The sequence below is a fragment of the Babylonia areolata genome, chromosome 18, assembly GCF_041734735.1.
Source record: "Babylonia areolata isolate BAREFJ2019XMU chromosome 18, ASM4173473v1, whole genome shotgun sequence".
NCBI classification, from domain to species: Eukaryota; Metazoa; Mollusca; class Gastropoda; order Neogastropoda; family Buccinidae; genus Babylonia; species Babylonia areolata.
Window position 1 is genome coordinate 32046465 of NC_134893.1, and position 25179 is coordinate 32071643.

At 42.2% G+C, this 25179-nt stretch overlaps 1 protein-coding gene across 1 annotated transcript in view; it reads right to left on the reverse strand.

Moving 5' to 3' along the window:
• LOC143292669 (VPS35 endosomal protein-sorting factor-like) overlaps positions 1–25179 on the reverse strand; it is a 36411-nt gene that overhangs the window by 5044 nt on the left and 6188 nt on the right. Inside the window, exons 4-23 of the mRNA XM_076603174.1 lie at positions 21373–21523; positions 20872–20954; positions 20329–20457; positions 19691–19775; positions 19237–19314; positions 18262–18406; positions 17439–17532; positions 16385–16462; positions 15062–15231; positions 13888–13999; positions 12470–12586; positions 9514–9567; positions 8672–8815; positions 7304–7389; positions 6420–6500; positions 5259–5421; positions 4200–4277; positions 2654–2768; positions 1517–1656; positions 915–1080 (exon numbers count right to left, since the gene is read on the reverse strand). Coding sequence (XP_076459289.1) covers positions 915–1080; positions 1517–1656; positions 2654–2768; positions 4200–4277; positions 5259–5421; positions 6420–6500; positions 7304–7389; positions 8672–8815; positions 9514–9567; positions 12470–12586; positions 13888–13999; positions 15062–15231; positions 16385–16462; positions 17439–17532; positions 18262–18406; positions 19237–19314; positions 19691–19775; positions 20329–20457; positions 20872–20954; positions 21373–21523 — 2269 coding nt within the window. The remainder of the gene's footprint in view (positions 1–914; positions 1081–1516; positions 1657–2653; positions 2769–4199; positions 4278–5258; positions 5422–6419; positions 6501–7303; positions 7390–8671; positions 8816–9513; positions 9568–12469; positions 12587–13887; positions 14000–15061; positions 15232–16384; positions 16463–17438; positions 17533–18261; positions 18407–19236; positions 19315–19690; positions 19776–20328; positions 20458–20871; positions 20955–21372; positions 21524–25179) is intronic.

Here is a 25179-nt window from a genome sequence, read left to right on the forward strand (position 1 = left end):
CATGGTAGGTGTACTCCCGACAGGAAAAGACTGAATACCCCAATATCGTAACATAGACAAACATTTACTCCAACGAAAAGAACACAGAACAAAGCCCACATCTTTGTCCACATGGTAGGTGTACTCCCGACAGGAAAAGACTGAATACCCCAATATCGTAACATAGACAAACATTTACTCCAACGAAAAGAACACAGAACAAAGCCCACATCTTTGTCCACATGGTAGGTGTACTCCCGACAGGAAAAGACTGAATACCCCAATATCGTAACATAGACAAACATTTACTCCAACGAAAAGAACACAGAACAAAGCCAACATCATTGTCCACATGGTAGGTATTCCTCCTGACAGGAACAGACTGAACACTCCAATATCAAAACAAAGACTGACAGCAGGGCATTCAAGACATTTACTCCAATGTAGAGAACACAGAACAAATTCCCCACACCTTTGTTCACAAAGCAAAGGTAGTCCTCATGACAGGAGAAGACTGAACATACCAATATCATAATAAAGACAGCATGACATTCAAGACATTAACTCCAATGAAGAGAACACCACAGAACAAAGCCCACACCTTCATCCATGAGGCAGAGGTAGGAGAAAAAGGAAATTTTCTTCCTAAAATTATGTTTAAATAACATACTTACTGTGACCCACTAGTGCAGACTCCGGCAGGGGTCTGACATTCCTGTCCTGTGCAAACTACTATCTGCCTATGCGGAGAAAACGAAAGTAGCTACAGCCGATAACCTCCCGGAAGTAGGTAACCTCCCCTTTGCCCCCCTGACTAGCACCCTTTTTTTCCGGCAGCCATCTTAACTCCTGAACATACTGATATCATAACAAATCAGCTTGACATTCCAGACGTTAACTCCAACGAAGCAAACACCACAGAACAAAGCCCACACCTTTGTCCACACGGTAGAGGTAGTCCTCCTGACTGTAGGCTGAAAGGATGGCCAGCACTCGGGTGTAGGCCATCACCCGGGCATCAGAATTCGCATCCCAGGTGTAGTCCTGCAGCATGTTCAGCAACCCTCGCAGCAGGTACAGCACCCCAGCTTCTGGGCTGTCCTGATCAAATCGAATCAAATCAAATCACTGTATGATAATCCAGATAATAACAATAATCACACACACACACACACAAAATTTCAAACAGATTTAATCTACATTGTGCCTTTCCCTGTAAAAGGAGTTCAACTGTGCTGCACGATGTAAAACCAGATGAGTAAAAACATGCATTTGAACACTGAAATGAAAAGCTTTCACGCATAATGCTGCACTGACATACTACCAAATGGTGTGTGTGTGTGTGTGAACATGTGTATGACTTTATGTGTGCATGCGTGCCTGCATGCGTGTGTGTGTGCATTTCTGTATACTAAGTGCGTGCGTGCAGGTATGTGTGCATGGCAACATCTTCCACACAATACCTCAGTTTCAATTCTGTTATTGTCAACAACAAATATGAAAAATCAAACCACTACCTGCTGAGAACTGTACTCACAGGGGTGGCTAGCAAGGTGGACACAAAGTTACAGATGTACTCCAGTAGAAGGGGCTCTGATGAGCGAACTTTGCCTTCAGTGTCAAGCGTGTGCGGAAGCTCAGCAATGCGAGAGATTGCTGCTTTCAGGAATGCATCCGCTGGAAGATAAGAAATGGTATGATGGTTTATTGAGAAGTATTTTTATTGCTGCTTTCAGGAATGCATCTGCTGGAAGAAAAAAAATGGTATGATGGTTTACTGAGGAGTATTTTTCAGCTGTTGAATATGGTACCGTGCAGTTCATCTATTTTGTCACAGGATGTTCAAGGTTTGAATACACTGGCAAAAACTACTGAATAAACACAGCAGAACTGATTTTGAATTCATTTACATATGCAACAGATATGACAATTACATATAGTGATGAGACAAGTTTTCAGATTTAACACTGAATACATGCAGAAGAATTCATTTAGATCTAATTTACATACACAACAGGAACGACAGTTACATCAGTGAGACTTGTTTCTGGGTTTAACAGTATACAAATCTCTCTGAAAGCAAGCACACGCTCACTCACACATGCACACAAACAAATGAATAAATCAGAATACAATAATTGAAAAGCTATGTAATGAATCACTCGTGCGAAAAAGAAAAGATGTGTTTATTTCAGTAAGAACCTGGCAGGGTTCAATGAAAACGGTACATATTCCACATATTTCATAACTGATCACTGACAACAACTGACCACTCACCCTGGTTTCTTTTCAGGTTTTTCTTCAAGAAGGTGTCAGTGCATTCGGACAAATCCATATGCACTACACCACATCTGCTAGGCAGATGCCTGACCAGCAGCATAACCCAACGCACTTTGTCAGGCCTACAGTGCATGAATGTATATTTGTGTACCTTTCAGAGTGGATTTCTACAGAATTTTGCCAAAGGACAACTTGTTGCCGTGGGTTCTTTTTCAGTGTGCCAAGTGCGTGCTGCACACGGGACCTCGGTTTATTGTCTCATCTGAATGACTAGATGCTCCGTTTCATTTTCCAGTCAAACTTGGGAGAGAGGGCGAGAGTTGGATTCGAACCCAAACCCTCATGGACTCTCTGTATTGGCGGATCAGCGTCTTAACCATTCTGACTCCCTCACCCTGGGAATAGCACTGGTTGAGGAGAGCCACCTGACCAGACACCAGGTACAGCTGGAGCTGGGAATACACAGACTGCAGGGACGGAATGGTGATGAAGCTGTAGGCTGCACACGCCTGCAACACACACACACACAGTAATATTCATATGACTTGATCAAAACATGTAGCACATACTGGCTCACTGAAAACACAGAGCTGTCCACTCAAATACACAGACAGCATGAAAGGAATGGTGATGAAACTGTAGGGTGTGCAGGCCTGCAATAAACAGACAGTGATACTCATATAACTTGACAAAATCGCACAGCAAATACTGGCTCATTAAAAACACAGACCTGTCAGCACAAATACAGAGACTGCAGGGAAGGAAATGGTGATGAAATCATAGGCAGCACAGGCCTGCGATAGACAGACACACAAGAGTTATTTTCAAATTGGCTGGTTAAAAAACACACAGAGTTGTCATCACAAACACAGACATTTATGGACTGACTGGTGATAAAAGCACAGGCAGTCCAAGCCTGCAGTATTCACACAGTGAGACACTGACAAATGTATATCAGACAAAACCTCCAGCTTAATACACAGGTTCCAGGGATTTTCTGGCAGTGAAGTGGTGGCCTGTGGTAATGTGTCTGCCTAGGAAGCGAGAAAATCTAAGCGTACAGTTTGAAATCCACACTAGCCAGTACTTTCTCCCTCTCCACTAGACCTTTGGTCTGAACCCTAGTCATTTGGATGACACGATAAACTGAGGTCCTGTGTGCAGGATGCAAGTTAAAGAACTCACAGCAACAAAAGGATTGTCCCTGGCAAAGTTCTGAAGGAAAATCCATTAAAATATTCTTGTGTATGAGTGCATGTGTTTGAAACTTGACTGAATGACACAAGAAATGAATGATGAGCACCTAAAAGCAGCTGTTAGGTAGGTAGCCTTCTGTCCAAATGTTGGTTCGTAAAACGCTCAGTCTGGTCTGTGAGTGAAGATAGACTGTATAAGTAAATAACAACTGTGAACATGCAGACTTCAGGGACTGAACAGTCAGGGACAGCGTGGGGGGATCACTCCATTCACAGCAAAGGCCTGCTATGGACGCGCTGTACGTACAGAAATTACCCGATAGTTGTCGACCAATATGGGAAGCACACAAACTGCAAGATGGACCTGTTAACTACTTTCTCTGATCCATTCACTGAATGGAGAGTTTTCACTGATCACACATACACACACACACACAAACACACTCACACACACACACAAACACAAAGAAAAACACACTGAACAAAGAAAGTGTAACACCACCACTATTAAAAATATTCCTTGTCTTTTCAGAAAATTAGATGTAAGTCCATATAAATACCAAATGTAGCTGCTGGGTTTCATGCAAGCACAGACAAACACACACACACACACACAAACATACACACAAACACACAAATAAACATACACACAAACACACACATACGCACACACAAAACATTGCTTTCACGATCCCCCCCCCCAAAAAAACCCAACACCCTCCAACCTCATAAGCTCTCACTTACTCTGACGAAAGCTGCTGTTTTGCGGGAATGGTTTCCTTTGACCACTTTCCGTGTATCAATGGACAGACGATTCACGCTCTGAAAACAAACCAGAAAGGTCATCGTCATTAAGTGTTATTACAATCCAATGTCTGTATATTGATCTAAAACCACTTCAACTTTCTTTCCTTAAAGATTGACACTTATAGCCCACTAATGATAACCATTGTTTTCTGTTAAAGCAGTTCCAGATGGTCAGTTCACATGTGATAGTTTTTAAAAAGCTTCACTTGCCTGTAAACGCAATGAGAAACGAGGACTGGAACATTGTGATGGTGTGGACAACAGGGATTTGGAAAGTAAGAAAATTAAAGAGGAGAAAAAAAAAAAAGAAAAAAAGCTAAAGTTTTACACAGTATTTCAATATTCACACACGCACGCACGCACGCACGCACCCACACCCCACACACACACAAACATGCACGCACACACACACACGCACGCACACACACACAGAGTAACAAACACACACCAAACTGGGAAAAAAATCTATCCATAAGCTTCAGCTTTCTCACATAACAGCTGTTACAGACAGATAGAGAAGGAGAGAGAGGAAGACAGAGAGAAAGAATGAGACACAGACAGAGATGACCTATATCAAAGGGGGAGAGAGAAAGAGAGAAAGACAGAGGGGGAGAGAGAGAGACAGAGAGCAAGAGACGCAGACAGAGAGATGACTTGTATCAAAAAGGGAGAGAGACAGAGGTGGAGTGAGAGAGAGAGAGAGAGACAGAGAGTGAGTGAGAGAGAGAGAGAGAGAGAGAGAGAGAAAGACAGGTGGAGTGAGAGAGAGAGCGAGAGAGAGAGAGTGTGTGTGAGAGAGAGCGAGAGTGAGAGAGAGAGAGAGAGAGATGCTAACAAAGAGAAACAGAGATTATGATGATGTTTTATTGAAGAAACACATAAGGTTCATCTCAATGGGGAGTTGGGGGATAGGTCATTCAGGAGAGAGAGAGAGAGACAGAGAGAGGCAGAGACAGAGACACAGAGAGAGAGAGATATGCAGACAAGAGAGATGACCTGGATCAAGGTGACCAGCACAGGGTCCAGGTTGCTGAAGGAGGCCCGAGCCTCCACATAGAAGCTGAGCTGCTGCTCAAAGTCACGGCCAAAGGACACCCGGTGGATGAAGCCACTCAGCAGGCCGGCGATCACCCTCTTCTCATCCTCCAGGGTCAGGGCACTGAAAACAAAGGTTCATCTTTTTTTTTTTTTTCGCTTTCTAACTTCAATTCAATTCCATTCAATCATAAAGAATGTATGATCAATGGTTTCTCCACTGCCATACACCAACCGCTGCAAAGTCTATAAATAAACAAAGTTAAAACTGAAACACACACAAATCACACACACATACAAGAAAAAGGTCACATGGCTAAAAGACAGCCAGGACTTCCCCCTGGCATTCCAGACATCCAACACCCACAGATGGACATCCAGGACACTGTGTCCCCCAAACAACATCCCTCTCCATCACCACAACCTCTGCAAGTGAACAAAGCCAAGATCCCAACACCCAACAGCTTGACTTTATGGGCTAGTGTAAATACGTCAGTAATCCTAAAAAAAACCCCCAAAAACCAACCTTTTTTTGTGGAAAAATTTGGGCTCAAAGAAGGCACTTTATTTCACACACACACACACTCACACACACACAATTAAGGGCTCAAATAAGGAACCTTTTTCATCAAAGTCCTCTGTAATCCTATCTGGCAATGAAATATCATGTTGTGTAAGTGCCTTGCGGGTAAAGGAAGAAGATTCTTTTTTTTTGTCTTCCAAGTCAACATGTGTAGAACTGTTTGTGCCTTAATCCTCTCTCTCTCTCTCTGTGTTGTGTGTGTGTGTGTGTGTGTGTGTGTGTGTGTGTGTGTATGTGGGTGTGTGGTATGGTGTGTGATGTAGTGTGGTGTGGTGTGGTGGTATGTTCCATGCAAGTAAGCATTCTTAAGTATGTACAGGCAGAAACACAAATGCGAACGTCACAGATCCAATAACTCATGTCAGCATTGGTGGTTTACATTAAGAATGTCCAGAATGCACCACACATACATATAAAAATACCTCCAGTAAAAAATGTGAATGTATGCTTTGCAACCTATGAGCACAGATAGTGGAGGAGGAGGAGGAGGAAGAGGAGGCAGAGAAAAAGGAAGAAGTAGGCATACTGATTGTACTTACTTGACAGAATCATGGATAGTCTTGCACAGAAACATCATGGCGTTGATGACAACAGGGTCATTGACCGAGTCCACTTGATGCCTGCACAGTGTACGTTTGAGCTGTTAACTTTCTGAAGATATGTATTTGTGGGTCATAGTGAGTGAGTGTGTGTGTGTGGATGGATGGATGGATATGGGTACTTATGTAACGGCATTCCTTGGTTGGAGACTAAGCTCTAATTGCTTTGCAAAAATGGAGTCATTTGCACAACAGGCTGCCTACCTGGATGGAGCCGACTGATAACTGCCATTGGGCGCTCATCATTCACTTCCTGTGTCATTCATTCACATTTTTGTAATGCACACATACACACTCATACAAACATGTAATATTTTACGTGTATTCATTTTGTTTATTTACCCTATCATGAGGGCAGCCATACTCCGTTTTCGGGGATGCGCATGCTGGGTATGTTCTTGTTTCCATAACCGTATATTTACATATGTGACAGGAAAGAGACAGTGAAAATGGGGAATGGTGAATAAAGATGGGTAAAAGAATAAAATTTATTCATCACTCCATTAACTGACTAGTAGAAACAGAGAAAGTCTAATTTCGGAATACTTAGGCACTTAGCTATTGGACATTTGGAAAAGTAAACAGAAAATTTGCAAGATAAGTTTGTAACTGTGTTGTTGGAAAATAGAGGAAAGAACTCTCTTTACCTTTGCATAATAAAGAAAATACATATTTATTTTCTGTCTGCATAGGTAAACAACACTCCAGATAGACTGATTTAAAAATATATATAACAGTTCTCTTATCTAAGTATTCATTTACCAGATGTCATCCATGTTTCAAAAACAATAAAGGCAAGTGAGATGTTCAGAACTGTCACTTACTTTCCAAAAGATTCCAGCACACTTTTACACACTTCTACTTTGATTGAATCCCTTTGGAACATGTCCAAAAATGGCAGGAATTTGTCCTGAAATGAAAAACAACAAAGATAAAGAAAGAAAGGATTAACATTCTACAACCTATACAGAAGACACTACATTACATTTCAGAACTTAAAAAGAATATAAAAGCACTCCACAACATTTTTCAGAACTGACAGTGAATACTGAAATGCACTATACATTCTAGCACTTACACAGAGAATAACAACAAAACTGACATTTACATTCTTATATACTAATGTATATGACAATGAAATATCTTTTTTCCAAAATAAAGAACGGTACAGAACTAAAAACATCTGTATATCATGCGTAACTTTGCAGGACACACTTCACTCAAAATTTAACACAATTCACCTGAGCTTATACTTGGATCAAACTTAGCAATCATTCACTGGAAAGAGATAACCAAAGTCAGCACAAACATTGACCATCTGGTTCGCTTTCAGTAAACTAATGGTTCTAGGCTGAATGGGGGATGCAAGTTTTTGACATGGTCAACAGGTTCTTTTCCCCAAACTGCTAACGTCCTAGGACTGGAAGTGAGGGTGGATATTTAAAGCGTTTCATCCCGCCTCATGAATATAATACAATACACAATCCAACACAAACCAATCCAATAATAATAATAATAGTAGTAATAATAATAATGGATACTTACATAGCACACTATCCAGAAATCTGCTCTAGATGTTTTACAAAACACTTTTGTTAAAATAACACATTACATCAATGTTAGGTACACACACCGAAATGTGACTAACAAACTAAACACACACACACACACAATACATACATACTTTTTAACATACATATGTACATAACAGCTACCCTCCACACGTAAGCACCCATAGGCAATACACAATACAAATCAGTACAGCACAGTACAGTACAGTACAATACAATACAACACAACACAACACAACACAACACCCCCAAACACAACACAAAACAATACAATCCAAACCAATGCAATACAACACAATACAAAGCAACACAACACCACCCAACATAAAACCCAACACAACACAACACCACCAAACACAACACAAAACATTACAAAGCAATGCAATGCAATACAACACAGTACAAAGCAATACAACACCACCAAACACAACACAAAACAATTACAATGCAATGCAATACAACAAAGTACAAAGCAATACACCATCACGCAACACAACACCACCCAACACAACACAATACAACACCACCCAGCTCAACCCAAAACAATACAATGGCAATACAACACATCACAAAGCAATACACCATCACCCAACACAACACAATACAACACAATGGACTGACGAGGGCAAAGAGCTCGGAGAAGTCCGTCATGTGGGTGAGGATCTTGGCCATGACCGACTGCAGGTAGGGGTAGTGGTCCTCAAAGGCTCGGTCCGGGGTCATGTGTTTGATGATGTCCGCCAGGATCTTGTTCACTTCCCTCTTCTGCACACACAGAGAGATGGGCGGTGGAACAAAGATAACATCTTGCGTTTTGTCTTGGCTTGTTGGCATGACACAGAAAGCACTCGAGGCCTGATGAAGATGCCCACAACCTGATCAGCACATGTGGTTTATGAGAAGGTCTGGCATCTGCTACCTTTTTTCTTATACATATATATACCCCCCCTCCCCCCTACAAAGATATATAGTACACTTAAAAATGCACAAATTAAAATATTATCGAGCTAACAATATCAAATCACAAGGCAGCACTTCTATAGATCATTAAATTAAAAGATAACACTGTAAAACAAACTTTAATTCATTCATACTAAATCAAAAGGCCCTAACACCCCTTCTTCCCCCCATTTCCTACCCCCCACCCCCCTGCTCCCACCCCACTTCACACAGAAAAATACCTACATGTCTGAGATTATTAGCCCCCTACCTTACTTCCTTTTCTTGCACACACATACAGTTTGCAAATATAGAGATAGTCCCTATATTCTTTTTTTAACTTTTAAAATTCTATTCTTTTACTATTATTATTTTTTTTTAATATTAAAATAGAACCCATTCACAAAAATTCTTGCAATGTCCTGCTTATGATTATATTTTGATGTCTTCTAATGAGCAAGAAATTCATTTATGAACATATATACCACTAGAACATGAAAGAAGAATACATAATCAGTACTTACGCCAAAGTGTTTCACAACAAACTCAATCCAAACTTCTGCACAAGAAATGTAGTCCTGAAAATCAAGAAACAATAACTTGTCACAAACCACATAAAACAAAAACAACAACACTGACACATAACTTCAAATTTAGAAAATGGTAAAAAAAGAAAAAGACTTCCACTATATCAAAAGTGAGCAGTACATTCAAATCAATGTTTTTGCCTGCTTATATCAATTACCCTCTTACCTTCCCATTCCTAAGTTTTCTTTCAGTTTTAATACAACGATTTTCAAGCATTTAGATCACAAAATTCAGTTGTGCTTCAAAGTTGACAGGCGAAATTCAATTTATCAGATTTTCTTTGCAATTGTGAAATGAAATCAAACACTACTTTGTACATTCATAACGAAATCACCAGAAAACACTGATACAGGACTAAAAGTAAGCAAACAAACATACAATTAAAAAACAAAACAAAACAAAAACAACAACAAATCCAACATCATTCAATTCACTTCAATTTCTACTGGAAGTAGGAAATTCATCTTCTTTTGAAAAGTGAGTATGTGTGATGAAGTTGTTAAATTTCTCACATGATCTAGAACCATTATATAAACATGACAAGGAAAAATTAAACACTCCTGTTTTCTTCCCGAAGGACAATGACAAATATGTACAGAGGCAACCTAAAAAATTCAGCTGACTCATGGCTGGACTGACACATACGTACAAGAAACAGTCACAACACACATAGACTGACACATATGAACTGGGTCAATATAAGAAGCAGTCAATTCACAACTGCACTGGGGAAAAAAACTGTACTTGTCCAACACAAGAAGCAGTCGGCTCACAGCTGGACTGATGACTATGTACTGGGCCAAAACATGAAGTGACCAGTTCACAGCTGTACTGACAACTATGTACTGGGCCACAACATGAAGTGACCAGTTCACAGCTGTACTGACAACTATGTAGTGTGCTGACACATGAAGTGACCAGTTCACAGCTGTACTGACAACTATGTACTGTGCTGACACATGAAGTGCCCAGTTCACAGCTGTACTGACAACTATGTACTGTGCTGACACATGAAGTGACCAGTTCACAGCTGTACTGACAACTATGTACTGTGCTGACACATGAAGTGACCAGTTCACAGCTGTACTGACAACTATGTACTGCGCTGACACATGAATTGACCAGTTCACAGCTGTACTGACAACTATGTACCGGGCCAACACATGAAGTGTCCAGTTCACAGCTGTACTGACAACTATGTACTGTGCTGACACATGAAGTGACCAGTTCACAGCTGTACTGACAACTATGTACTGTGCTGACACATGAAGTGACCAGTTCACAGCTGTACTGACAACTATGTACCGGGCCAACACATGAAGTGACCAGTTCACAGCTGTACTGACAACTATGTACTGTGCTGACACATGAAGTGACCAGTTCACAGCTGTACTGACAACTATGTACCGGGCCAACACATGAAGTGCCCAGTTCACAGCTGTACTGACAACTATGTACTGCGCTGACACATGAAGTGCCCAGTTCACAGCTGTACTGACAACTATGTACTGTGCTGACACATGAAGTGACCAGTTCACAGCTGTACTGACAACTATGTACTGCGCTGACACATGAATTGACCAGTTCACAGCTGTACTGACAACTATGTACCGGGCCAACACATGAAGTGTCCAGTTCACAGCTGTACTGACAACTATGTACTGTGCTGACACATGAAGTGACCAGTTCACAGCTGTACTGACAACTATGTACTGTGCTGACACATGAATTGACCAGTTCACAGCTGTACTGACAACTATGTACTGTGCTGACACATGAAGTGACCAGTTCACAGCTGTACTGACAACTATGTACTGTGCTGACACATGAAGTGACCAGTTCACAGCTGTACTGACAACTATGTACTGTGCTGACACATGAAGTGACTAGTTCACAGCTGTACTGACAACTATGTACTGGGCCACAACATGAAGTGCCCAGTTCACAGCTGTACTGACAACTATGTACTGTGCTGACACATGAAGTGACCAGTTCACAGCTGTACTGACAACTATGTACTGCGCTGACACATGAAGTGACCAGTTCACAGCTGTACTGACAACTATGTACCGGGCCAACACATGAAGTGACCAGTTCACAGCTGTACTGACAACTATGTACCGGGCCAACACAAAAAGCAGTCACCTCACACCTCCAGGCCTGATCAGCGCATTGGGTTTATGCAAAGGTCAGCCGCCTGCTTCTTTTTGTTTTCAACAGAAGAAGTGGTGAAGTATACATGGATCAGTCCCAACTTGTGACAAAGACGTACAAGGCCAATACAAGAAGCAGTCATTTCACACTTGGTCTACCAAATATGTATGCGGCTAACACAACTAGGCGCTGTGGCTGTGTCAGTCAGGTGCTGGGACTTCTGATCCAGTGCTCACTGGGGATCAGAGTTCGGGGCCCCACTTCAGCAGTGTTGAGTCCTTGTGAAAGGCACTTCACTGTGATTTTCCTCACTCCACCCAGGTGTGAATGGGTACCTGACTTTGGGTGGAGAAGGTTAAAATGGCAGAAAGAGAGGACTGGGCTCCACCTTATTATGCCTAAGCCATAGACACAGTGGATATCTTATTATGCCCAAGCCATAGACACAGTGGATATCTTATTATGCCCAAGCCATAGACACAGTGGATATCTTATTATGCCCAAGCCATAGACACAGTGGATATCTTATTATGTCTAAGCCATAGACACAGTGGATATCTTATTATGCCCAAGCCATAGACACAGTGGATATCTTATTATGCCCAAGCCATAGGCACAGTGGATATCTTATTATGTCCAAGCCATAGACACAGTGGATATGAATTCACTACCCTGATGGCCGTAAAAGGCAACTGGACCACTGACATTTACACCTCGCAGGAGAGGCAGTCAACTCACTGCAGGATTCTTCAGTTTCATGACAGACTTCCAGACTTCGTTGAGGACGGCCAGCTTCTGATCCTCTGGAGGGTCAGCCAGCACCAGACAGCGGCCCAGGGACTGCTGCAGCACATGCTGCACACAACACAGGAACTGGTTCATGTCGTAGTATTGACAGGCATAATAGCTGAGTGGTAAAAACATTGCACTTTAAATCTGAGAGTCCCAGGTTCGAATCCTGGTAACAGCACCTGGTGGGTAAAGCGTGGAGATTTTTCGACATATGTGCAGACCTGAATCCCCCTCGTGTGTATACACACACAGAAGATCAGATACACATGTTAAAGATCCTGTTTTCCATGTCAGCGTTCAGTGGAAACAAGAACATACCCAGCATGTACATCCCCAAAAAAGGAGTATGGCTGCCTACATGGCAGGGTAAATAAATAAAACAGTCAAACACGTAAAATGTTACATGTCTATTCGAGTGTGTATGTGTTCATGCCTGAAATCTGATTGAAGGACACAAAGAATGAATGATGAGCGCCCAGTGGCAGCCGTCAGTCGGCTCTGCCCAGGTAGGTAGCCTGTTGTGTCTGTAAAGCACTTAGAGCTTGGTCTCCAACCGAGAATAGGCGCTATATAAATATCCATATCAAATCAAATCAAAATCAAATATATGGATGCTTATATAGTGCACAGACCAAGTCCAAAGTGCTTTACACACACAGTGTCACTTGCACAACAGGCTGCCTGTATGTGTAGAGCTGACTGACAGCTAGCTGCCTTTCGGGGTCCATTATTCGTTTCCCGTGTCATTCAGTCAGGCTTCAGTCTCATACACGCAAACACATATGTATATCAGAGTGATCCATGGACAACTTTCTTGTTGCCATGGGTTCTTCTGTATGTGCTAAGTGTCTTCATGTTTCATGTTGTCTTCACATCAGCATAACGGTGTTTCTGGTTTTGGTTTTATTGGTATGCTGTTGTTCTGTCAGACAGTGTGTGTGAGAGTGAAAGAAAGAGTGTGAGAGAGAGAAAGAGAGAATAAGTGTGTGTGTTGTGTGTGTGTGTGTGTGTGTGTGTGTGTGTGTGTGTGTGTGCGTGTGTGTGTGTGTGAGAGAGTGTGTGAGTTTGGACTGGTGTGTTTAAAATCTTCATTAAATAGTTTGTGTGTGTGTGTGTGTGTGTGTGTGTGTGAGAGAGTGTGAGTTTGGATTGGTGTGTTTAAAATCTTCATTAAATAGTTTGCATGTGTGTGTGTGTGTGTGTGTGTGCATGCTTGCGTGTGTAAATATTGTCCAGCAGACAATCCTTTTCTAGTGTACGACGAAAAGAATGAAAACGTGGTTCGTTGACTCACATGCAACTGAGTCCACAAAAAACAACAACAAAAAAACACCACCACCCAAACAGGTGAATTAGCCACTGACCTTAGGGAAGCCTGTGTCTTCACACTCACGGATCATCTCAGTGAAGAAGGTGGCTCTGGTGGCGATAAACTGGGGGTGGAACGCCGACATGATGGAGTTCAGCAGCAAGGCACTGTACATAAACCACACCTTCACACCTTCAGTCAACAGCAACAACAACAGCAGTTATGGTGGCCATCTAAACATCTCTGCCAGCTGCTGTCTTCCATCACTAATAGAAACAGCTTAAAAAAACAAAACAAAACAAAACAAAAAAACATGTGCTCTCCCAAGTCCGTTGCGATGATGGCCAGACTGGCCAATGCAAGGAATAGTAAATTTCAGTGACTCTGGCCTGCAGCTTCAACCAAAATGAAATGAATGGCACATGAGGTATGGAACACACTACAGCATGAGGTGAAGCTTTGAAAGGAAATTTTCTATCTAAAATTACGTTTAAATAACATACTTACCGTGACCCAACTAGTGCAGACTCCGGCAGGGGTCTGACATTCCTGTCCTGTGCAAACTACTATCCGCCTATGCGGAGAAAACGAAACTACGGCCGATAACCTCCCGGAAGTAGGTAACCTCCCCTTTGTCCCGCTGGCTAGCACCCTCTTTTTCCGGCAGCCATCATGACTCCTGTTCCTGTGCTCTTCATACGGCTAAGTTTTTTTCGCATTTTCTGCCTGTCTGTCGATTCTTTGGCGTTCTTGTTTGTTGTCAAATTATGTCTCCAACCAGGTCACATAATTATGTAGCTCGATTGGGAGAAGAAGAAGAGAGAGACAAAGACAGAGACAATGGGTAAAGAGGGAGAGGGAGAGACAATGAAGAAAGAGTGGAGAGAAGGATAAAGAGCAAAAATGAGAGTGAGTGGTAAAAGATACAGGCGACGATAAAAAATCACCAACATATTTAAACCATTACTGAAATCAGACTACAGCAAGCTCACCCAACCACAAATGCCACCAGTGAATAATGCGCAAAACACCCAAAAACCTTTCAGAAAGAAATGTACGCACACATGCATACAAACACATGCGCATGCAAAACCAAACATTTACACATTTCTTTTTCTCTGAACTTGGAGGCCTTTCTGCATTGTGTCTCCAGGACAAAATGTAATACAATACAATACAATACAACAAGAAGAAGAAAACCCCACCCCCCAAACAAACCCAGGACTCACTTGTTGCACTGCTGCCTGCACTTGTCCAGGGTGGAGTTGAGTACGGAGTCCGAGGCCCTGTGCGCCAGGCACTGGAGAATCCAGTCCAGGGCCGGGGAGAACAGCGTCAGGTAGTGGGGCATCTCCATCTTCTGCATGGCCAGGGTGTTCTGCACGTTGTCCCCTTGAACCTGCAGGGCAGTCACAGAGTCCTGACGTGCTCTCTGTTACCAATGGTTGTTGGGGAACACTTCTGCAGTAGCGCATACCTTTAGTAGTAGCACAGCACACCTTCTGCTGAAGCATATATTTTCTGCAGTATAGTCCTGTTATATTCCATCTGCAGTAGCACACACCTCTGCAGTAGCACACACCTCTGCAGTAGCACACACCTGCAGTAGCACATACCTTCTGCAAAAGCACATACCTTCTGCAGTACCTTTAGCAGTAGCACATACCTTTAGCAGTAGCACATACCTTCTGCAGTACCTTTAGCAGTAGCACATACCTTCTGCAGTAGCACACACCTTTAGCAGTAGCGCATACCATTAGCAGTAGCGCATAACTTCTGCAGCACATACCTTCTGCAGTACCTTTAGCAGTAGCACATACCTTCTGCAGTAGCACACACCTTTAGCAGTAGCGCATACCATTAGCAGTAGCACATACCTTCTGCAGTAGCACATACCTTCTGCAGTACCTTTAGCAGTAGCACATACCTTCTGCAGTAGCACATACCTTCTGCAGTACCTTTAGCAGTAGCACATACCTCATACCTTTAGCAGTAGCACATACCTTCTGCAGTAGCACATACCTTCTGCAGTACCTTTAGCAGTAGCACATACCTCATACCTTTATCAGTAGCACATACCTTTAGCAGTAGCACATACCTTCTGCAGTACCTTTAGCAGTAGCACATACCTTCAGCAGAAGCACATTCCTAACATGTTACAGTCCTGTTATGCTCTCTGTTACCAACAGTTTTGGGGAAACCTTTCTGCAGTAACACATTCCTAACATGTTGTTAACCCTTTAACTCCCAAAACTTTTGTAACTTTCCCATAAAATCACCAATCTCAGAAAAAAAAATCAAACAATGCTCCAAGGTATATAGAGTACATGTTATCAGCTTCACAGTACAGAAGACCTTGAAATGAAGGCTTTATGCTGAATCATTGTGTTTTTTTCTATGCCCACTTCCAACTTGATCACGCCAGAAATATTCCATGCCATCACAAATTCTGACACTTCAGTTTTGTTGTTTCATACATCACACTACTTATCTAAAAATATGCATAAACAAATCTAACCTTCTTTATACAATTTACCAAAAGCAAGAGGTACCTGTATGAAGCTGCATAAGAAGTCATTGAAGCATGGAAGCAGATGGTCCCTTTTGCTTGGTGCCACGTGGATGCCCACCTGAAATGAAAGACAAATCATAAATATATTAGTACCATTAAAACCTGACTGACCTATCTGTTATTCTTGAATAAAAAGAGCAAATTCATGGATCTGTTAATCAGTTGATTTCTTTGCACACAGCCCTCTCAGAAACTCAGCAGAATATTAGTCAGATATTCCATAACTGTATTTGTATTTCTCTTTTTTATCACAACAGATTTCTCTGTGTGAAATTCGGGCTGCTCTCCCCAGGGAGAGCACATTGCTACAAGACAGCACCACCCATATTTTTGTATTTTTTCCTGCTTGCAGTTTTATTTGTTTTTCCTGTCGAAGTGGATTTTTCTACAGAATTTTGCCACAAACAACCCTTTTGTTGCCATGGGTTCTTTTACGTGCGCTATGTGCACGCTGCACTTGGGACCTAGGTTTATCGTCTCATCCGAATGGAATGACTAGCGTCCAGACCACCACTCAAGGTCTAGTGGAGGGGGAGAAAATATCGGCAGCTGAGCTGTGATTTGAACCAGCACGCTCAGATTTTCTCGCTTCCTAGGCGAACGCATTACCTGTAGGCCATCATGGACAGTATTACTATCTCAAGGAGATACTCACTCGGTCTAGCTGTGTGACTAAGTGATTGTTGTTGTCACTAGGGAGCTCAATAGGAGGTGTCCTGTCAATGCTGAATCAGAACAAGTAATACTGAAAGTAACCTGGCAGCAGTGTAGTGTCTCCTCTGGTGTGTAGCCCTCTGATGAACTATTATTTATTGGTAGTTCCCTTGTGGACTCTCAGCACTGAAAGTGTGGCAGACAAACCCAGATGTTGCTGTGTATGGGGGACTCAGGATGTACAGCATGGGAGCAACGTCAGTAAAACATGCAGACAATGGGGCAGCAAGAGAAAAAAACAGAAGAAAAAAAAAAGAAAAAAAAAGAAGAACAAAAATGAGAGAATGACAAAGAATAAAGTTATAGAATAAATACATCACCCTTGCTAAGTAGCATCTTGCGTACACAGCGACCAAAGGGTCACCAATACCACGGGTCATCAGGGCAATGCGTTCCAGTGCTGCTTCATACTCCCTGAGGACACACACACACAATTAATATATGATAAGTATATGACTGGCCAAAAAAGCAAATCATCTTCTAATATAATTTCTGGGCTGTTGCCTGCAAAGTGCAGAAAGTCAAGAAACTTCACAACCATAAAATAAATACATCAAGTACTTTGATAACTTAACACTCTCTCAGATACACATACAAACATGCATGCACATACTCCCAGCCCTTCCCCAACACACACACACACAAAAGAAACTCACTCAGTCAACTTCAAAGAAAGAGATAACCTAATCCCCTGCATCTCCCAAAACAGAGTACAGCTACCTTTTGGTGGGAGTAAAAATGGGTCATGAATGTAAAACCACACCCATAGCTACAGTTGTATGTGGGGCAATGCTGCCCATGAATGTAAAACCACATCTATAGCTACAGTTGTATGTGGGGCAATGCTGCCCATGAATGTAAAACCACACCCATAGCTACAGCTCATTCTCATTGGCTGTCACAAAGTATCAGTTTCATTTCAAAGTCATTTCAACTACCTCAAGCACAGAAGTGAGAAAGTATGCGACTTGATATAGAAGAAAACTGGTCTGTTAAAAAAAAAACAGAGCATGGCAAAATTTTATTATTTCTAAAGCTCAACTGAAATCCTTGCTTAAAATCATTTTCTTTCTTATCATGCATGAGAAACAGTCTGTACAAAGGAAGAAAACAATACAAATGGTAACATCCACCCAAGCCTACCGAGAGTCCAGGAAGCTGTAGGACTTGAGAATTGCACACTCCACATACAACCGTGGAATCAGCTCTCGGATGGAGGCAATTTTGAAGAACCAGTTTCTGCAGGTTTCCTTCGCTGACTCTGGCACATCAGCGGGTGTGAAGTTTGCTGAAAACATGATGTGCGCTGATCATTAACACAATATTGTACACATATGATTTGATACAGCAGAATATCATGCACTCGTCACATGTATCATGTTGTATGCACGAGATGTGATTATGTAGCAACTTTATGTACCAACTTTGGCTGTCTTTAACATAAAAGTGCTGGAATTAAATAATCATATCTTTCAAATATAATCTTAAAACATAAATGTACAAAGAATAGCTTAAACTACAGAACCCTCTCCCCAAGGCCATCTGTGTGTGTGTGTGTGTGTGTGTGTGTGTGTGTGTGTGTGTGTGTGTACATCAATGTGTGTGTGTGTGTGGGAGGGGGTGGGGGTGGGGTGGTGGTGTGAGGTGTGTGAGTGATGCTGCACCGTTTTCTAAAATAATATCTTAGTGCGACTGTATCTCAACATTATCAAAATTATAGTTTTGAGTCTCAATTCTAACCACATGTACTGTTAAATGCACTTAGACTGCCAAAGTATCATCACCCCACCTTTTCATCCAGCCAGTCAAAACTGGATATGTCTCAATCTATGAGAAGTAAAATACATAGATAAACAAACAATTCATTAATAAGAAAAAAAAAATTTAAAAAGGAAAAAAAAAGAAATTAGAACATAATCAGATGACATAACTAAGCTGACATGATTAAGTCAACATAATTTCAAATAGGATAAATAAAAATGCATTGAATTGTGTTGAATTGTATTGTATTGTATTGTATTGTTTTGTATTGTATTGTACTGTACTGTGTTGTGTTATGTTGAATTGTTTTGTATTGTATTGTACTGTACTGTATTATACTGTATTGTCCAAACTGACCTGGAAGACGTACAGGCCGTGTGCTCCCTGCGGGAATGTACTGTGCCTTCTCCAGCAAGCGGTCATAAACAAGGCGACCTGAACATAGAGATCATCATCGAGGACGGTCATACCATGCTCAAAGTGCTGGAATATGCTTTGTACACAACATATTTGCGGGTAAACTTGGGCTGTGACTGAGAAACCGTACAAAGTGTATACAATGGTGTCAGGCTTCTGCGTTCACATGTTTTCCCATGCACATACATGCCAGACTCAAGCCAACTCATTCACGGAACCATACACACTCATTAGCTACATTGACAATTCTAACACACACACAGTTGCATTCACAAGCACATTTACACTTTTTCAGATATTTACAAAAGCATAGCTAGCTACTTCACATGTACAAACTCTATTATATAAACACTGACAATGATATTTGCAGCAAATGGTAAAGAAGCAACTGTACCAAAAGTGTCCAGGATTTCTGTCACAAGCACAAACTTGCTGGGGTAAAACTGGATGACAGATGTGTCTGCCAGCAACTTGGAACACTGCACAAGATATAAATGCACACACACATATGGACGCATGTATGCATGCATGCACACACACACACACACACACAGAGTAAATAAAAGAAACAACAACAATGAAAAATGCAGCTGATATAAATCTTTCTTTTATCTGAACCTCAAAATCTTTTCTGTCCATTATCTTCAACACAGGTTTTTCTATTTGTGTCAATCATCAATTATCTTTAGCTGATAAACCTTTTCTTTAAATTTCCAACTGCACTGAGCATATTCAGGACAAGAACTCATGCCAACTGAAGAGGACACCTGGCAGATTGTTTTAGACATAAATTTGGTTTGTTGGAACAGACCAAGAAACTATCTTTAATTCTAAGTTTGATTACAGAGTGATATGATAATATAACTGTTGACTGACCGGACTTCTTAAAAGAAGCACAAATAAGAAGCGAGCAAGAGAAAAAACAAAGACTTAAAAAAAAAAAAGAAAAAAAAAAGGGAAATGTATCTATAGGCTAAAACTGAAGAAGGAAAACAGAGCTGCATGACAACAGTGAGCAAAAGAACAGCAGACCTGTATAGCAATTTTGAGAGACTTGACTCGCTGGTCGTTCTCCCAGGCGCTGATGAGGGCCTGGTTGAGTTCCTCTATCCGCTTCACGTAGTCCTGCTGGCTCAGGTTCATCATCTCCTTCACTGAACCCTGAGGGCATCATCCACAACTGAACAGTTGGTTTTTTTCAAGGTCAAGTTTCGTTCCAGAAAAGAAACAAGTTCATGAAAAACAAAGCCACCACCAAAACAAAGAGAATGAAAAGGCAAACAAAACATCGAGAACAATTAAGTGGCATGATTACATAATACATATTGAAGTCATGAATGAATTTGCAAGCAGGAGATGTATTTTTTTATTTTTTCGTTTTAGAAATCTTCCACTCTTACAAGACATAAGTTTTGAAAAAAATGGGATCTGATTACCATACTCCCATTATTTTCCCACCAAGCTTATCTCCGGCTGGCTTGCATGGCTGATCAGGCAGGGACACACACACACACACACACACACACACTGTAGTGTCAGTACAATTATACAAAATCCAGTTCTCAATAAAAGTACCTCTTCAAAGTCATCCAGCTGTTCCAGACGATTCCGGACTTTGTCAGTCACAGTGGTGGGATGCTGCTGGGTCTTGATTACAACTGTCCACAGAATATCATAAACACACAACAGTTTTCTTCTTCATTATGACAATGCTCAATAAATAACAATCTAAAGACTCATCATCAGAGTTGATAACAAATCCCAACATGATTCTCCGCATAAAAAAACACAACTGGGAAATCCAAAACAACCGTATCTTATCATTACCATCCCACTAAACACTATTCAAACACAACATTTTTTTCCTTAAGGAAAATGAAACCTTTCACCTGCAGAATCACCAATCAATTTTTGAGGTCACACGTTTTCAACTGGCAACTGACCTTGAAACTTTGCCTGAAAAACTGCTTGAAAGGGGACTAACACGTACGGCTAAAATGCCATCTCTTCAATGATTCTGCACAAGTATTTATTCAAATGACTGTAAATGACACAGTAACGAAGCAGTTTCCACACCTTTCTCTTTGTCTGAAGCAGACAGGAAACTGGTGGTGATGGACAGCTTTTCAGACGTGGTGAACTTGGCCAGAATGCTCGTTTTCTTTGTGGACCATGGCTCAAACGACTCGTCCAAACCGTCAGCACTGATGGCATCTTTGTCTTTCTTCTGAAAGTTTGATGTTTCACAGTTTATACACAGGGATTACAAAACATGCAATGGGTCATGACTGGTCAAGTGCAGACATAATGTGAAGCACTGCAATATCAATGATATAACATCAATCAAATAAAAAAAACAAGAGGCAAAGCCTTCAAGACTCACTTGTGCTTCACGCTTTATCCAGTAAAGGAATCATGAGGAGAAAAAAAAAGAGATTGAAAAAATCGTTGAAAAGTGCTCTATATCAAATATGATATATAAGAAGGCATGCAAGCAGGCTTGAACCATGCATGTTCAGTTCCGAAGCAAGCAGACTAATCCCCACTGCTGCGGTGCATCTGACGTCATTTGACTAAATTTAATACTCAAAACAATATCAACATTTTCTTCTTCGTGCGATAAACAGATGTGATTGTAGTGGACGTAATAACGCCGCTTAAATCATGGTTTTTTGTTTTTGTTTTATTATATCTTGATTATTCTTGTATTTCAAAGGTAAAGGAGACATTGCCATCACTTCAAGCACACCACAACACATGGTAGATCTCTAGATCTGCTCTGACGAAGCAGCTGACAACGGGCTGAAAGAAACAATTGATTCTTCTTCTTCTTCTTCTGCGTTCGTGAGCTGCAACTCCCACGTTCACTCGTATGCACACGAGTGGGCTTTTACGTGTATGACCGTTTTTACCCCGCCATGTAGGCAGCCATACTCCGTTTTCGGGGGTGTGCATGCTGGTATGTTCTTGTTTCCATAACCCACCGAACGCTGACATGGATTACAGGATCTTTAACGTGCGTATTTGATCTTCTGCTTGCGTGTACACACGAAGGGGGTTCAGGCACTAGCAGGTCTACACATATGTTGACCTGGGAGATCGTAAAAATCTCCACCCTTCACCCACCAGGTGCCGTCACCGTGATTCGAACCCGGGACTCTCAGATTGACAGTCCAACGCTTTAACCACTCGGCTAATGCGCCCATCAATTGATTCAATTGATTCAATTTTTCTTTTATCTTCATTCCAGTTAATTCAGTGTCCACTTTAGAGAATATTTATATGCAGTAAACAAGTCGATGGTGTATTTTCTATGTGTTCTGTCCAGAATTTGTATTTCTTTCCTTTTAATTGTGAACAAGGAAAACAAGGTCATCGTCTTCGAACACAACCTACCTTCTAGTAGGCGTAACTCAGTGGGAAGCTGGTTTTATAAATTTTCGGATTTCGGAACAAATCTCAATGAAATAAACCCTTAATGATTCGGAAATACAGCTTAATTTGTGAGACTTACAAGCTGTTATTGGTATGACTGTGAAGATTTTTTTCATACTAAGTTCAAGCCAAATTTGGAATTGGCAGACAACGTATTTCCAGATAAAATGGCAATGTTAATGTTTACCATGGACACACAGACACACACACACAGACAACCAAACACTGGGTTAAAACATAGAATCACTTTGTTTACACAAATGAGTCAAAAATGAATAACTATATCATATTCACTTGGCAGTCAGATTCATTAAAAGAATACAACCACCACCACCTGCGCTCTCTTGATTAAAATGCTGAGAAAAGTATTGTATATTCAAAAAATCATTATGGTTTTTATAGCTCTTTTTCTTCAGAAACTTGTACAGACTGAATAAATGAATAAAAGTGTATTGATGCATGTGCATGCATGCACGCAAGAGTTTGTCAACGCTTTCTAATATGTCAGAAGATATATACAGTGTAGTGAAGTTAATGTCAGGTCAGGGGCATAGCCCTTACTACTGGTACAATGTAACCCAGTACTACCTGCCGCATGTGAAGTCTCCCAGCAATGGACCAGGCGGAGGAAGAAACCTTTCCCAACGGCTGTGAAGGCGGAAGAGGATGACCAAAGGGCAGGGGGAGCTCTTATCCTTGGCTGGAAGTCCCCCTAGGAGACGGAGCTCCGAAGAAAAAACCTGCACCTGCCAAAGCCGTCCTACATGTGGCAGTATCTGCACCTGTGGGACTGTGAGCGTCGGTAGGCAAGAGAGTGGGGAAGGGACTGCACAACTCCTCCTCACTAAAAGAAGTCACCTGTGCTGGTCAGGCAATCAGGCTAATGTCAGAACGATGAGCTAGCCCTTCAACACCCAGCTTTCCCAAGCCCTGTGGCGATGGAGAAGTGGTAACGGGGACAGGCAGAGGATGCTGCTGGCAGTTCCTAGTCATGACTCTGCACGCAGGCGGCTGTGGGGTGATGGTCGTCCGCCGTAGACTGGGACAGATGCAGCGCCTGTATCCTCCCACAGTGTCAGAGCAGCCCTTTTTAGGGACAGCACTGCTCTCCCCACATGAGGAAGGGGAGATAAAAGGATCCCCCCAAAAAGCCTGCCTCACCTAGTACCTAGCAGGAAACCGCACCTACTTGGACATCCAGCATAGCGGTCGAAAACAACAAAAGAAAAGAACCAGGAGTCATGCCCTGACTCTGGGTGCCTGGAATGTTTGCACCCTCTTAGACAGAGACGACAGACCAGAAAGATGCACAGCGCTCATTGCTAAAATGCTTGATCGCTACCAGGTGGACATAGCAGCCCTGAGTGAAACCAGGTTTGCGGGTGAAACCCAGCTGGAGGAAGTTGGAGGGGGCTACACCTTCTACTGCATTGGGAAGCCAGATGGCACCCCAAGAACCTCAGGCGTGGGTTTTGCCATACAAACCAAACTTGCACGACAGCTGGACAGCCTTCCACGTGGGATAAACGACAGGCTGATGACCCTGCGTTTGAAGCTGTCCAAGGATCGCTTCCCCACAGTCATCAGCTGCTATGCCCCGACGATGACCAACCCTGATGACATCAAAGAAGCTTTCTATGAGGAGCTCAGCCGCTCCATTTCAGCAGTAGACAGAAAGGACAGGCTGATCATCCTTGGGGATTTCAATGCCCGTGTCGGCGTGGACTTCTCCTTATGGCCAAAAGTCCTAGGACAGCACGGCACTGGCAAGTGCAACTCCAACAGACTGCTTTTGCTCTTGCTCTGTGCGCAGCATGGACTGACCATCACCATCACCCTCTTCCAACAAGCGGACAAGTACAAGAACACATGGATGCACCCCTGCTCCAAGCAATGGCACATGCTGGACTATGTGATTGTCCGGCAGAGGGACAGAGGTGATGTTTCCTTTACACACTGCATGAGAGGAGCAGTCTGTTGGTCGGACCACTGCCTGCTACGCAGCAAGATGAACATCAGACTTGCACACAAGCTCCAACCAGCCAGGCAGAAACCCCCTAGGAAGCTGAACATCCACCGCCTCCCTATCACCAAGGACGTGCTGCAGCAGCAAATCCAAGTAGCTCTCCAAGAAATTCCTGCATCGACTGATGTAGAAGAGGTATGGAGCACCTTTAGAGATGCTGTGCACACAGCAGCAGCTGACACACTCGGCTTTGTACAGAGGAGCCACAAAGACTGGTTTGACAAGAACGACTCTGGAATCTCCAAGCTCCTGAACACACTGTATATATGGCATCAGGATCACATTTCCGATAAAGATTGCCAGAGGAAGAACCAGTTCTTGCAAACCAAGCAACTGGTACAGAAAAGGCTGCGTGAGATGAAGAACACCTGGTGGGATAGAAAATCCGAAGAGCTTCAGTCCGCTGCTGATGCTCACGACAT